This window comes from Sminthopsis crassicaudata, chromosome 5 (genome assembly GCF_048593235.1).
Source record: "Sminthopsis crassicaudata isolate SCR6 chromosome 5, ASM4859323v1, whole genome shotgun sequence".
In the NCBI taxonomy this organism is placed as follows: Eukaryota; Metazoa; Chordata; class Mammalia; order Dasyuromorphia; family Dasyuridae; genus Sminthopsis; species Sminthopsis crassicaudata.
The window spans coordinates 182,556,588-182,573,562 of NC_133621.1; the positions used below are offsets into that span (position 1 = coordinate 182,556,588).

Here is a 16,975-nt window from a genome sequence, read left to right on the forward strand (position 1 = left end):
TTAGCATTTTTAGGGAGAAGGGAGAAAGAAGAAGAATCTAGAACTCAACATTTTGTAAAAATGAATGTTAAAATTTGTCTTTGTATTCAATTGGGAAAAAATACTTACCTAACACCCTATACCAAGTTAAGGTCAAAATGGGTTCATGATTTAGACATAAAGAGTGATACTATAAGTAAATTAGAAGAACAAATTATAGTCTACCTCTCAGATCTACAGAGAAGTGAGAAATTTGTGGCCAAAGAACCAGAACTCATTATGATATGCAAAATGGATAATTTTGATTATATTAAGTTAAAAATTTTTTGTACAAACAAAACCAGAGAACTGAGAAAAATTTACATCCAAAAATTCTGATAAAGGCCTCATTTCTTTTTTTAAAAATTTATTTATTTAATAGTTTTTATTTACCAGATATATGCATGGGTAATTTTACAACATTGACAATTGCCAAACCTTTTGTTCTAATTTTTCCCCTCCTCCCCCCCCCCCAGATGGCAATACATCTTAAATATGTTAAAGTATAAATTAAATACAATATATGTATACATGTCCAAACAGTTGTTTTGCTGTACAAAAAGAATCGGACTTTGAAATAGTGTACAATTAGCCTGTGAAGGAAATAAAAAATGCAGGCGCTCAAAAACAGAGGGACTAGGAATTCCATGTATTGGTTCATAATCATTTCCCAGAATTCTTTCGCTGGATGTAGCTGGTTCAGTTCATTACTGCTCAATTGGAACTGATTTGGATCATCTCATTGTTGAAGATATATATATCCACTTCCATCAGAATAAATCCTCACATAGTATTGTTGTTGAAGTGTATAATGATCTCCTGGTTCTGCTCATTTCACTTAGGATCAGTTCATGTAAGTCTCTCCCCAAGACTCTCTGAAATCATCCTGCTGGTCATTTCTTAAACAATAATATTCCATAATATTCATATACCACAATTTATTCAGTAAAGGCCTCATTTCTAAAACATATAGAGAATTGACTTAAATTTATAAGATTACAAGCCATTCTCCAATTCATAAATGGTCAAAGGATAGAAACAGACAATTTTCAGATGAAGGAATTAAAACCATTTCTAGTCATATAAAAAATGCTCTAAATCACTACTGATCAGAGAAATACAATTAAGATAACTCTGAGGTACTACTACACACTTCTCAGATTGCCTAAGATTATAGGAAAAGATAATGATAAATGTTGGAGGGGATGTAGGAAAACTGGAATACTAATACCTTCTTGGTAGATTTGTGAACTGATCCAATTATTCTGGAGAACAATATGGAACTATTCCCAAGGGGTAATCAAACTGTGCATACCCTTTGATCCAGCAGTGACTCTATTGGGCCTGTATCCCAAAGAGATCATAGAAAAGGAAAAAGGACTCATATGTGCAAAAATATTTGTAGCAGTTCTTTTTGTAGTAGCAAAAACTGGAAATTTAATGGATGCTCATTAGTTGGAGAATGGCTGAATAAGCCAAGTATATGAATGTTATGGAATATTGCTGTTCTATAAGAAATGATCAGCAGGATGATTTCAGAAAAGCCTGAAGAGATTTGTTGATGCTAAGTGAAAAGAGTAGAATGAAGAGAACATTGTACACAGTAACAACAAAATTAGGCCACAATCAATTCTGATTGATGTTGTTCTCTTCAATAATGAGGTAATTCAGGACAATTCCAATCTACTTGGGATGGAGAGACCCATCTGTCTCCAGAAGGAGGACTATGGGGACTGAATATGAATTACAACATAGTATTTTCATCTTTTTGTTGCTGTTTTCTTGCTTTTTGTTTTCTCTCTCGTTTTTTTATCCTTTTAAATCTGATTTTTCTTGTGCAGCATGATAATTGTAGAAATATGTATAGAAGAATTATGTTTAACATATATTGGATTCCTTGCTGTCTAAGGGAAAGAGTGGGGTAAAGGAGGGAGAAAAAATTTGGGACACAAGGTTTTGCAAGTGAGAATGTTGAAAATTATCTTTGCACATATTTTGAAAATAAAAAGCTATTATTTTTAAAAAGAATATATTAAAATCATCCACAAAATTAATAGTTTTGATTTCTCTTTGACCATTTGTTCCCTCAATTTTTATTACTATAAATGGCATTTCTAGAATTATATTAAATAGAAGTTATGATAATGAATATCCTTTGCTTTGACCTGATCATACTAAAATAGTATTACAATAACATTGGCTCAAAGCTTTAGATAAATACTACTTATAATAATAATGAAAGGTCCACTAATTCCTATGCTTTCTAGCTTTATTTATAGGTGAATGTTGGATTTGTTCAGCATCTGTTGGTATAATTTTTGTGCTATTAATATCATTTATGATGTTTATAATTTTCCTTAATTTGAATATTTTTGCTATAAACCCAACCTGGTCATCTCTTTAATATATTACTATAGCCTATGCTAAAATTGAATTTAATATTGTACTTCAGTGCTAATTAGGAATATTAGTTTATTGTTTTCTTTTAAGGTCATTTCTCTTTTGATATCCTTGTGTTTGTCTCATAGAGTTTCAAAAGTTATTCTTTTATTTTTGCAAATAGTTTATGGTATATTGGAATTAATTGTTCTTTTAATGATCAATAGAATTTACTTGTAAAATCATATAGTTTGAGGTATTATGGGGAGGGAAGATCATTTATAACTTGTGCAATTTCTTTTTCTGAAATTGTTTTTTTAATACTCTGTTTTATATTTTTGTAAACATTTATTGATTCAATTTATTACCAGATTTGTTGGTTTCTTAATGGTTTGTATATTTGTTTATTTTTTAAATCTTCCTTCTAATTTTATTGATTCAATATATGTTTGATTTGTTTTCCTAAGTATTTATTATTTTTTCTTTTATCAAAGTAGAATTTCTACTTTGGGGTTTTGTTGGGGATTTTTGAGGTATACTTTTCAAAAGTATGTTATATATACTTTTTTAATTGCATGCTTACTCTATTATTTTTTTTCTTAAATATCACTTTTGCTCCATTGTTTTGCTATCAATATCTTTGATAAAAATTTTATCATTCCTTTAATTTTCTATTTTATCTACTTAGGATTAAATTAGTCTTAAATCTACTTGAATCATTCATTCTAAGGTTAATTGTTGGATTTTTGTTGCATTGCAATCAATAAAAACATTTCTAGAAACATTTCTGAATTTTTGGTGACTTCTGACATTCAATATGCAGACCACTTTGTAAAGGTACCAGATATAATTGAGAATTATGGAAGCATTTTTCTGTTCCATTAAGTAATTACTAAAATTCTATCAAAACCATTCCCAAAATTTTATTTAGATCTCATGCTTTTTTTTCTTGTTTATATTTATTAGATTTATTTACAACAAAAGAGAATTTGTTTCCCCATAATAGGAAAGTTTTACTATTTCTCCATTGAGTTTGATCAACTTCTCCTTTAAATATTTAGATATACATATATACATATAAATGTGCATATGTATCCATTTATATTTAGAAAATATTGATATTGGCTGATTATTTATGTCATCTTTAAACATAATTCATTTTCCTTATGTATCTCTTTGTAGTTGGTCACTTTTTCCTTTCATTTTATCTGAAATGATTGTTAATGATTTTATTCTATAAGAAACATTATAGATTTTCTTCTAGATGTTTTACTATGTAAACCTTTGTTTTATTGTTTTGTAAAAAACAAAAAAAAACAAAACATTATTAAATTCCGTTAATCCATTATTTACCTCTTATATTTTGTGGTTAGTTTAATCACATTTATATGCATGGTAATAACCGATAGTTGTGCATTTCCCTCTTGTACTTTTTCATTTCTTTATCTCTTTTTCTCTTTGTTATAGAGAGGTGAAGTAACCTGTTTAATCTGAAGATTCTGGTGGAGTGATCTATTTCTCTTCTTCTCTTTCTATTGCCCACCCTCATAGATTTTTCCCCTTTCTTTTTTCCTTCTTTCTTTCTTTTCTTCTCAACCCTTTACACTGCACTTTTCAGTGTTAGAAAGGGAAGTAGCAGAAGCAAAAGAGTTTCTATTTTGTCCTTCCTTCTACACCATGATTTTCGTATGTGAGAGTGAAAGTTTCTATTTGTGTGTATATTTGTGAGTGAGTAAATGAATAAATGAGTTAGTCTGTTAGTATTTGACCTTTCTTTCTTTTTATATATGTGGAAGTGAGGGTTATAGGATACCATTCCCCATTTTGTGCATACTCATATTCTTCCTTCTTTCTTCTTTGGCATATTCCTTTGTTTCTTTCATTTCCTTTTTAAATTCATCAAAATAGAAGAAAACCATCCCCAACCCCCTCAGGATCTCTACCTTTCTTATTTAGCTTTGTGATTCTGGAAGGCATTAAGAGTCTAAGACAATATATTCCCCCCACCATTAGAATGTAAACTATTCATCATCATTTAATGTCTTCTAAATGAATAAAAGTATGTATCTTAATATGTTTCTCTTGTGTATTTGCATTTCAAAAAATTTCCTTAGTTATGGCTTTTTCATTAGGAAGCTATTTAATTAAAAGTCCATTTTCCCTTTCATGATTATTTTTAATATTTTGCAACACAGGTTATTCTAGGTTGTAACCTCTTTTTAAAAACTTATATTTAAGGGTTTTCCCTCAATTATTTTGCTTATTATTAGGTTTTATATAATCCTTATTGTGGTTCTTTGATACTTTTTTGGGGGAAGGCTCTTTAACTTATTTCTTTGTTTGATATGGAAGCTCAACATTTCAGTTAGATTATTCCTGGGAATTTTCATTTGAATGCTTTTTAAATGGTATTGTATTTTGTTTTTACTACCATAGAATTAAAAAAAAAGTTACTCCAGTGTTTTAGTTCTTTATTGGCATACTTTGGTTTTAATAGCTATGTAACTCAAATCAATATCATTGTGTATGTAAAAGTTACATAATATGCAATGTTTTAAACTCATTAATCTAATAATAAAACAAAAGAGTAAAAAATGAAAGCCATTATGGAAAATCTGCACTAAAATGATAATTTGAAATCAAAGATTCCATTGATGGTAGCATTCAAAATAATTCTCTCCTCCACCATTGCCTTTAACCCCAAAGGAAAAATGATTCATTTAAAATTAAGGAGAAAAAAAATTTCTTAGCAAAAAGCTAACATGAAAAAAAAAAATGATGTTGTCTGTTACAAGTATAATTTGTTCTTCAACAATCTGTATGCCATTGAAAAAGTAACTCCATATCCAATCATCCAACTCAACCCACGATTTGGCTGTGGAAGAGGTGTCAAATAAGCGATTGAGTGGAAGATTCTAGCTGCAACAAAGAGTCTGAAATGCCATACAGCGGTGGAAAAGTCTGGATTACTCAGGGAATATAGCAGGCCAATACAAAAGAATGGGATGATATTTTCAAGATCATTCAGGTGTGCTCTATGGAGAGAAAAAACGAATAAATCTTTTAAAGACAGCAATTGAGGGAAAGGGAAAGATAGCAAGTAGAAAATAAAACAACTCATCCTTCTAGATCCAAAACAGTCTTTATTGTTCTTATAGGATCTATACATTTCAAACAAGGTTATTTTCACATTTCATTGAATCCTTATTCATATGACTCATTATGATATCATTAATTTTGGTTTTCCTTATTAATCACAAAATATAAATCATGCATTAATGCATAGCAATATAATATTTTAAAGAGATATAAAATAACAATATAAAATATTATTTAATTTTTTTTCTCCAAAGTAAGGAGAAAAGATACTATCATCTTCGAAATTCTGTCCTTAGTGATACATTTTCAATTTTTTTCTATTATCAGCAGATAATCTCATTATAAGTTTATTAAATGGTTGTGGGGTGATTCAACATCTCTAACCAGAAGTTTACAGCCATATCAAGAAAGTTCAAGTAATAGAACATGTATAGAGAGAACAGGGCAGCTGGGTGGCACAGTGGATAGAGCACCAGCCCTGAAGTCAGGAAGACTGATTTCAAATCTAACCTCAGACACTTAACATTTCCTAGCTATGTGACCCTGGGCAAGTCACTTAACCCCAATTGCCTCAGCAAATAAAAACATATATGCATGTATTAAGACCTTTTCAAACTGACTAGCTAGGTCTAGCTGCAGCATTTGTAAGAATTAAAGATGCCTTTTGGAGTTATCAAGCTAAAAAATTGGCAACCCTCTCCTTCTCACTCCATGCACTATTTGAAGAGTTAATATAGAATAATGAAAATGGAACAAATTCGATGCAGAAAACCTGGATTCAAATACTATCTCTGAAGGTTATCACTCTGGTTACTTTGAACAAATCACTTAAGTTTTCAAGCTCCTTGAATCTCAGTGTCCTTATCTTTGGAAGAAGGAATTTAGCTTAAATGGTCCCTGGGGTCCTTTCTATTAGAAATCAATAAACTGTTTTATAAAAAACAAAAAGGATAAAATCTTCTTTACTAACACATAGATTGGGGGTAGGAGGTGATAGAATCCCAATAGTTCAAGTACTATTCTTTTGGAGGTGGGGAATCATTAATAAGCCATAGAGAATCCAGGTGAATATTAGTTGGTATTGAAGAGATTCAAACAATTCAATATTATTGGTAAAAGATGATTCAGGGTGGGGATTTGTGTGATGTGATTACTGTTTGTAAATATAAATTTTAGCATAGAATAGTGGAAAGATCATTTAATCTGAAGGAAGAAGACATGAATTAATCTTGGATTTATTACTCACTGCCTAAATAACCTTGGGCACATAACTTAACCCCACTATATCCATTTCCTTAACTTAGGTATCTTGATAAAATTGTCCCAAAATTTTCCACTTGGAAATGTCTATGAGTCTATGAATATATTTGCTAAGTTATTCATGAAATCAAAGAAACATCCAAAACATATTTCAAGAAACATTGAGTGAAGCTGTCCCAAATATCTAATAATATGAAGGTAAAAAAAGTTGAAAGAGACCAGAGATCACCACCTGAAAGAAATTCCAAAGAAATTCCAATATGAACATTCCCAAGAATTTTTGAGCAAAAGTCCAGAACTCCCAAGCAAAAAAAAAGTTTTAAACAGAAACATCTAGGGAAAAAAAGTTATTCAGATATCATGAAGCTATAGTCAAGATTATACATGGTTTAGCAATTACTATGTTAAAGGAATGGGAGGATGGGAGGGAGTTTTAAAATATGATATTCTTGAAGGCAAAAGAGCTCAGATTCTAATCCAGCAAAACTGAGTATAATCTTTCAAGAGAAAAAATGGATATTAAATGAAATAAAAGGCTTTCAAGCATTACTGATAAAAAGATCAGAGCTGAACAGAAAATATGACTTTAGATACAAGATTCAAGAGAAGCATAAAAAGTAAAGATAAAAAGAAATATACTAAGGGATTCAATAAGGTTAAATTAATTATATTTCTCTATAGAAAGATGATATGTTAACTTCTAAGAAATTTATTATTAGGGAAGTTAAAAGGATTCGATATGGACAGAGACTGTGTGATTATACCGGGATAATGTTAAAAAAAAAAAAAACTGGATAGAGAAAAAAGAGAGGGTCCCTATAAAAAAAGAAAAAAAGAAAAGTAGAAGCTGGTTTTATGAAAAAAAATAGAAAAAACTATTTGTTAATTTCATTTTTAAAAGAAAACCAAAGTACCAGTATTAATAATGAAGAGTGAATGCATTACTAAAATGAAATTAAAGAAATTTACAGGAATTATTTTGCCGTATTATATACCAACAAAACAGTCTAAGTACATTGGATGAGCTAAAATTGTTTTTTAAATTCTTCTGAAAGAACAAAAAGTCAAGAATACCAATGGGATCAATGAAAGAAATGTGAATGAAGGCAGTCTAACAATTCCCAGATTTCAACCTATATTACAGTTTCAATTATCGAAACACTTTGGTACTGGCTAAGAAATAGAATAGTAGATTGGTAGAAAAGATTTGATAAACAATACAGAGTAGTAAATCAAAATAGTAATCTAGTATTTGATAAACTCAAAGAACCAAGGTTTTAAGGTAGACTCACCATTTGACAAAAAAAAAATTGCTGGGAAACAGAAAATATTTTGGCAGCAACAAGACAAAAACCAACAAGTCAGAAACAACTCTGTGTATCAAAATGGATTAAAAAGGATAAATTATTTAGATATGAGTAAATTAAGGAAGCTTGGGAAATTGTATCTATCAAGTCTATGTATAAGAGAAGAGTTTATTTCTATTATATAAAAGTTATGAGAGATTCATAGTAAGCAAAATGAAAAAAAAATTAAATTATAAAAATTTTTCACACAAAAAAGCTAATGTAGTAAAAATTCGACATAAAACCAGAAAGTATCAAAACAATTTTAAAGCAAATTTCTCTGTGAAAAGTAGCATGTCTTAAATATATGAGGAACTGAGTAAAATTTAGAGTTCTATGAGTCATTTCCCAATTCATAAATATTCAAAAGACATGACCAGGCAGTTTCCAGAAGAACTCAAAGCTATCAATAGTCAGATGGGGGAAAAATGTGCCAAATCACCAATGACTAGAGAAATGCAAAATAAAACAATTTTAAGCTGCCATCTCACACTTATCAGATTGGCTAATACAGCAAAAAGGGAAAATTACAATATTGGAGAGGATTGAAAAAGTGGGACACTGACTTACTGTTGGTAGAACTAATATAACCATTCTAGAAAACAATTTGGAACTATTCCCCAAATGCTATAAAACTGTGCATATTCTTTGACCCAGAAATGCCACTACTAGGTCTGTATCCCAAAGATAACAAAGAAAATTGAAAAGAATCTACTTGAGCAAGACTATTTATAGCAGCTCTTTCCATGATAAAGAAAAATTGGAAATCAAAGGGATGATCATCAATGGCAAAATGAATAACCAAACTATTGCACATAATTGTGATGGAGCACTATTACTCAATAAAAAAGGATGAGCAGTATGGTTAGGCTTATATAAACTTATGAAGAGTGAAGGGAGTAGAACCAGAACAACATTGTACACAGTAATAGCAGTATTGTAAGGATGTGAAAGACTTAGCTACTCTGATTAAGACAATAACCTAAGACAATTCCACAGGATATATATGAAAAAAATAAAAACAAAAAACCATACAGCTCCAGAATGAGAATGGATAAATTCTGAAGGGAAATTAAGGCATACTTTTTAAACTTAAAAATTATATCTTTTCACCTATTTTTCTTATACAACATGGATAATATGGGAATATGATTTGTATGACTTTATTGTCTAATTGACATCAAATTGTTTTCTCCAGGGGGACAGAAAGGGAGAGAATTTGAAATTCATTTTTAATGAATGTTAATTTTTTCATGTAATTGGGAAATATCTAATGAAATAAATAAAAATATTTTAAAAAGAAAATAATTTATATTTATGTAATTATGGAAAGCAAAGATTTTGCCTTTGAAAGAATCTGTTACAGTAATGTTACATAATAATCAAGTTGTTCTAAATTCTAGAGAAAAGTATCAGGAAGAATCATTTTTATATTTTCAAATTTTTAAGAGAGAAAAAATTATTTTTTGAAAGCATGGAAAAGAATCATCAAGGAGGAGGCAAAAGAAGTAGAGTTTAAAAAAGGAAAAATATTACTTGTGATAGGAAATTTAAATATTGGGGAGAAATGTAATAGAAGAAATTGTAAAAGAATGAATATTTCAGATATAATGTAAGTTTAGGACACTTCCTATAAAAGAGAAAACTATATGATATTTGGAGGAAGTAATTTATTTTGTCCCAAGAAATGCTAACATCAATCCATAAGTATTATAAAGTAAGAATTCGAACAATAATAGTCAGAAGAATAAAAGAATAGTGGTTATTGTTTATTCCTTGCTGGGAAGTATACACAAGACAAACAACACAAAGATATTGTATTCTTAGGTCATGTTTCTATGGTATGTCTGAAAGCCTCCAGAGAAAAGTCCAATTCTACAATCACTAATCTTTGTGATTCATGTCAAAAATAAGAAACTAGAAAGCATTATTAAGGATTATAATATCTTAGTAAAAACAAAACAAAAAAAGATCTTAGGGCACAGTGGATGTTTTTATTATTATTTCAATTAAATATCAGGACAGAGAATGGCAGATTTATGAAGGGAACAACTGGCTAAGAAGATAATATCTAGGGGTATGATCTGGATGACCATGGCTTAAAATATAAGAACAATGATCTCTCAATGATTATTAAGAAAATATTATCCTGTGAAAATAACAAAAAAGAATTATAAACTGAAAAGGAAGAAGAGAACTACCCACATAATTCTGATAACCCTCATGAGTATAAATACCATAACAAATAATAAAAGAAAAAATGGCAAGAAAAGGGATCAATATTAATGAGAAAAAATATCAAAGAAGAGAATAAAAAATGAAGCTGATATCATCTGGTGTCCTATACAAATGAATATAGAACTTTTACAATCAACAATCTTGTATTAAGTTTACAATGCCAGAGAATACAAAGATGAGAAGAAATAGTCTGCTTTCAAGGACTTTACATCCTATCTGGGGATAGGATAAGTGTAAAAGTAAATATATATAGATCATATACAAAATAAATACAAGATACTTTGTGGGAAAGTGAGTACTATGAATCAGGGGCAAGGAGGTCATGAAAATTTTCGTGTAGATTATATACTTGTGTTTGAAGTAGATAAAATAAATCTAAGAGGTAGAGGTGAAGAGGGGACGTATTCTTGGAATAAGAAATAGCCAGTGAAAAGTCATAGGGACAGGAAATAAATATTACATGTAAGGAATAGCCCTTAAAAAGGATAGTTTAACTAGACCATAGAATGTAGAAAGGGACAAAATATATGAAGTTGAAAAGGTAGATTATATCTTTCTTGTAAACAGCTTTAAATTCCTGACATAGAAGTTTATATTTTATCCTAGAAGATAGAGGGAGCCATTGAGGGGACTGGGGCAAAAAGATATTAAATGTAAACTATGCTAATATCACTTTTCACTATATGGCAAATTACAGAGGAGAGAGACTATGTAGAGAGAATAAAAGGCCATTGTGATAAATCAGCAATTTTAAGTTCATCTGAAAAGTGATGAACTGAAGTGGCCATTCAAGAAGAGAGAAAGGGTAAGATGCAAAACTATTATGGAGACAGTAGTGGCAGAGGTGTGGGAAGAGGAGGAAGAGGCAACTCTCAAGCTATAAAAGATGAGAGAGAGTAAAGAATCAAGGATAATGCCAAGGTGGCAAAAGTAGGAGACTGGAGAAGGGGAGCATGTTTAACAGGAAAAACAAAACAAAACAAAACTTTAGAAGAGGGATGGGCTTTGAGGAAAATATAATGAGTTCTGTTTGGGAAATGTTGAGTTTGAGGTGTCCATGGAACATAAATTTTGAAATACCCAAAATGCAGTTGAGAATATAGGATGAAGGTCAGATAACAGCTGAGGAGGCATAAAACTGATAATTAAACCCATGTGAAGTGATGAAGTAAGTCACTATGAGACAGAATATAGGAGTTGATATAAATCTAAGGAAGAAACTTGTAACTTTATAGTTATTATAGAGACTTGATAGGATAGAACTTATGAGATCTTGGCAAAAGGAGGCAGAGTGGAATAGAGTTGCATTTTAAGAAAAGATATTCATGAGAAAAAGTCTAGAAAATTTAATGTAGAAACAAGATGGAGAGATGGAGAGTATTTTGGTGAGCCTCAGTATTAGTAAAAAAAAAAATAATATTATTGTAGTTTCATTACACATGGATCACCTAGATACCTGTAATTAAATGAAGGTGAAGAGTCCAAAAACTGTCCTATGTGCAAAAAAAAAATCACTAATACAGAGTTGTACACTGATAGTACTTTATTAAAGTCTTTGATTTCCTCTAATGGAGTAGACTTCTGATCTTCCTCATAATCTGAAAAAAAAAAACCTTTCTTTGGGGCTTTGCTTTTACAGATCTTGATGTCCATGCACTCAGGAAAGGCAAAATAAAAATTGCAAAATCTCACTGGTTGATAGTTCTTGCTCCTGAGAATCAAAAATGGCATATTAGGTCAAAAAGGAAGTATCAACAGGTGGGTTATGAGTGGACAAAGCACAAAACGTATCTTTACTGATTAAGTGGACAAAGATGATCACCTTATTATCATTTTCGCCAGAGAGGATAGGCTGGGAGTACGAAATAAGTTGGGAACCTTTCCTATCATACTAAGTTATCCAATCTGTGTTGGATTTGGTCATCAGATTTTTGTGATCAGGAAAATGAATTTCATGACTGCCAAACAAGTGGTAGAAAGTAGATTATAATTTCAGTCTTACTATAAGAACCTAACTTATCTAATTATCCCTACATAATTTTTATAAAATGTGAATTAGTACATGTTTATTCTTGTACTGACTAAATTTATATTACTAGATAGGAATATATCACTAATAATTGCTAATAATTATAGAATCACATTCAATTGATTATACTGATTAGAAAGGAGTAGAGGCCCAAAAGAAAATTTCTGACAAGTGCTTGGGAAAATAGACCACAAAATACACATGAATGCATGATGCTATCCTGAATAAATACTCCAACTATCCAGTCTAAATGTCTGCCTCCATTTTTTTTTGTCTCTGTCTCTCTGTTTGTATTTGTGCTAGAGATAGAATCATTGATGATTTTATGAATTCTTTTAATGAAAAATATTTATCCTTGAAAAATAGAATTGGCAAGTGGAAGTTGTATCTGGGCCTGATTTTGACCAACAAAGAACTGCTTGTTGAAGTACAAAAGGAACCTTGAGGTGGAGGGGGAAGAGCACACCATCTTCCCTGAAAAACTTGCTTCTGATATAAGCTCTCTTATTTCTATCAATAATAGTATTATTTTAGTCCTCAAAATCTCAGGCTTATGTTTGATTCTTTCTTTCTCTTCAACTCTTATGTCTATTCTATTACCATATTGTATTAATTAATCTTTTATAATGTCATTCATGGACCTCTATTCCTTTTTATTCCTACTACTCTGACCATAACCCAGACATTTATTACCTATTATAACAAATTCCTAATTTCATGGACTTCTACTAATCCTAATCTCAAAACTATCATTTATATTCCTCTGAGGTTAATCTCCATTTATCTACTTATTCATCTATTTTGGAAGAAAGACTAATATGGAGTAACTTCCCCCCACCAATAAAGGGTAATAATTTTCCTATAATTTATAATCTTAATTGCTCAGGAAAATAAGAGATGAAGTACATATCCTTAGTCACACAATTAGTATGTATTGTGTGAATTTAGGTATGCGTTTCTCCCAAACTGTCCAGTATTCTCCATATCATATTGTTTTCAGGTAATCTCTACATTCTTCCTGGAAAAATCTTTCTTTTCTCATTCACCTCCACAAAGACCTTTGACGAAAATTCAATACCTATTGGAGAAAATTCATATTCCTCTCTTACCTTCTAGGCATTCTTGCCCCATCTGAAACTTATGTCAACTGTTTTGTCTATTTCAGCCAATAGAACCTAGTTATTATCCCACAAATGGTCATTATCATTACTGACTACAAGTCTTGGGTAATTCTATTTACCTAGAATACCATTTGCCTTTCCCTTTATTTATCCAAAATATTTGAAAGACTTTTTACTTTTCATTTTACTCTTGAATGTCCAACTCAAGGATTGATTTTACACAATCAAAATTGGAAAAAAATTGAGAAGTAATTTAATCTTTTTTTCCTGGTAAATTTTATTTTTTAATACACATTACTTTATGAATCATGTTGGGAAAGAAAAATCATAGCATGGCATTTCTGTCCAAAGTTTTTTGGGTTTGCTTTGTATATCTGAATCACTGAGAAGAACCAAGTCTTTCAATAGTTGAGCATTGCACATTCTTGCTGTTATTGTGTACAATGTATTCCTGGTTCTGCTTATTTTACTCCGCATTTACAGTTGATGTAACTATTCTAAAATCAGCTTGTTCATCATTTTTATAGAACAATAATATTCCATTACCTTCATATACCACAACTTGTTCAGCCATTCCCAAAATTGATGGGCATCTGCTAGTTTTCCAGCTTTTTGCTACCATAAAAAGAGCTGCTAATTTTTTTTTTGCACATGTGGCTCCTTTTCCCTCCTTTAAGATTTCTTTGGGATACAGATCCAGTACTGGCACATCTGAGTCAAAGGGATGCACAGTTTTATAGCCCTTTGGGCATAGTTCCAAATTGCTTTCCAGAATGGTTAGATCATTTCACAATTCATTAGTGTCCCAGTTTTCCCACATCCTCTCCAACATTTAGCATTATCTTTTCCTATCATTTTAGCTAATCTGAGAGGTGTGAGGTGGTACCTGAGAGTAATTTTAATTTGCCTTTTTTTAATCAATAGTGATTTAGAGCAATTTTTTTTCATATAACTATAAATGACTTTAATTTCATCATCTGAAAATTGCTCATATCCTTTGACCATTTGTCAATTGGGGGTAAATAATCTAATCTAACATTCTTAAATAGGAGCCTTCTCTTCAACAGAGGAACCAAAATGTGTCTTGAACCAAATTACAATGTAATTGGAAAATAACGAACAAAATAAAATACAATATAGATAATGTTAATTTCTGGTTTTCCAAGTAAATATGCAGCCTGTAGGAATCTATTTCTATTTGAGTTTGATATCACTTTTCTACAATGTTTGAGTCTTCAACCTCCAATTGAAACATCTGGTGAACTAAAGCTTAGTACATCATTGGGCAGCCTATTTCTACTTGTTAAAAAAGTTTTTCCAAATGTAAGTCTGAAATCTGACTATTTAAAACATCCATACATTGCATTCAAACACAGGCAGTGATACTTTCTCCATGTGGAAATTTATGCAAGCCACAGTTTCCATGTGCAAAATTATATGATTGGACTGAAATCCTTTCCAACTCTAGATCTATGATTCTATGTTCTTTGGTTTATTTCTGACATCTTCCAAACCATACTATTTCTTGATGATATTTAGTATCTTTTATTTAGTCATATTTCCAGCTTTATTTACTGATTTGGGACTGAGATACAGACTACTATTTTCCATCCCTTTGGAAGAGGGGAAGGTAAAGAAATAAGTCCCTGTTTTGTTCAGATTTCAATTTCCTAGGCTCCTATTGCTGATTTCTAATTCTTGTAATCTGTGTTCAGACCATTGGGTTTCAAGACCTATAAATTGGCCGAGTTCAGTGTTGTAGTCATTAGGACCGCCTGAAATATTTCATGTTGGAGTGCTGCCCTTTCTACAAAAACTCCTTGTCCAAATACTTTGAACTTCCTAACACACCCACTATCCCCAATCCCACTATCCCCCATCCCCCATCTCAGCTTCTGAAAAATAGTGTTTTAGATGCCTGAGAACTGAATGGCTAACTTTGTACTGGAATCTATGACCTGACCCTGTCTTTGTTTCCTATTATTATGTTTTGGATTTCTGTTATCTGGTTGTCTTATCTTTGATGCCTAGGTCTTTGCTGGAATTTATATGACTTATCTAGAACCTATCATACCACTATCTTAAGCAGAAATATTGACTATTGATTTTTAATTAAATCATAAAACCATAGACTCAGAGTTAGAAGCAAATCAAAGGTCATTGAGCAAAACTCCAACCTGAAGTATAAATATGCTCTGCAATATCCTTCACAGATGATCATTTAGACTTCTTTTTAAGATGTCTAAAATCAAAGAACACATTATTTATTAAATTCAATTTTTTATCTGAAAACTTCATTCTTCTCTTGTCTATCTATTGCTTCCTATCTTGTCCTCTGAATCTCATGAAAATAAATTTATTAAATCTTCTATCAAACAACTCTTCAGTTATTTGCATTCAGTTATTATGTCTACCTTCATTCTCTCTTATATTGATTAAATATTCCAAGTCATTTCAATTTTAGATTGTATGATATTGTTTCTAGACCCCTCATCCTGGTTATCCTTTCTGATTATTCTTTCAGACTAGGTTACCCTTCTCTCACACCAATTCAGTTAATGTTCCTCCTGAAATGTTGTACACACCATAAACTCAAGATAATGTGTTTAAACTAGGGCAGGGAAGAATGGGACTTTTATCTTCTTCACTTTGAATACTACATTTTTCTTAATTCACCTTCAAATAATGTTAAGTTTTATAAGTGATATGTGACATTTTTGACCTATACTGAGCTTGAACTCCACCAAAACCATTTCTCTAATTGGTCCTACATCTCAACATTCCCCCTGATACTTCACTATGTAAAGTTTTACATTATTATTTTAACTGTCTCCTATGTGTTTTTCCCTCTAACTAGATTTTTAATTCCAAGATTGTAAGGATTTTGGTTTGTGTGTCTTATTATATTCCCCTCAGTACTAACACAATCATTTGGACTTTGTTGGTGTCCAATAAATATTTGTTGAATGAATAAGTGGATTCCATAATTTAGTAGAATTAAATTTGAAATAGAGTACTATACAAATGCCTTCCAAAATCATTTTCCAAAAGGAATGAGCTAATCAGGATTTTGTAATAGTATAAGTTCAAATGCCCTGTCTGTTCTAATTTCCAGCTATTTCATGTTTATATGTATGTATGTGTTGGGGAGACTGTGGAGGAAGAGTTATGCATATGTATACATAACCCCTTTAAATCAGCTTTTAATGATTTTGTGTAACCTGCCTTCCTTAGAATTTCTACATTTCAGAAATCAAAACACACAATTTCAAAAGAAAAATGGTGGAAGAAGGATTGGAGAGGATATATCTATTTCTCTGACAGAATTTGTAAAAGACAAGACATAATATCTTGTCACTAACCCTTTCATGGGCTTCCTGGGTTCTCTGAGGCCAAAATGGTAAACATGGAACAAATAGGTGGTATTCAAATGTTAAAGGGGGGCTGGGAACAGCCCCTTAAGAATTCCATACTGCTAATGTGTT

The 16,975-nt window shown here is 30.9% G+C and overlaps 1 protein-coding gene across 1 annotated transcript in view; it reads right to left on the reverse strand.

Moving 5' to 3' along the window:
- Window positions 1–4,851: 4,851 nt before the first annotated feature.
- MGST1 (microsomal glutathione S-transferase 1) overlaps window positions 4,852–16,975 on the reverse strand; it is a 33,516-nt gene continuing 21,392 nt past the window's right edge. The window contains exon 4 of the mRNA XM_074268954.1: window positions 4,852–5,432. Coding sequence (XP_074125055.1) covers window positions 5,186–5,432 — 247 coding nt within the window. The 3' untranslated portion in view covers window positions 4,852–5,185. The remainder of the gene's footprint in view (window positions 5,433–16,975) is intronic.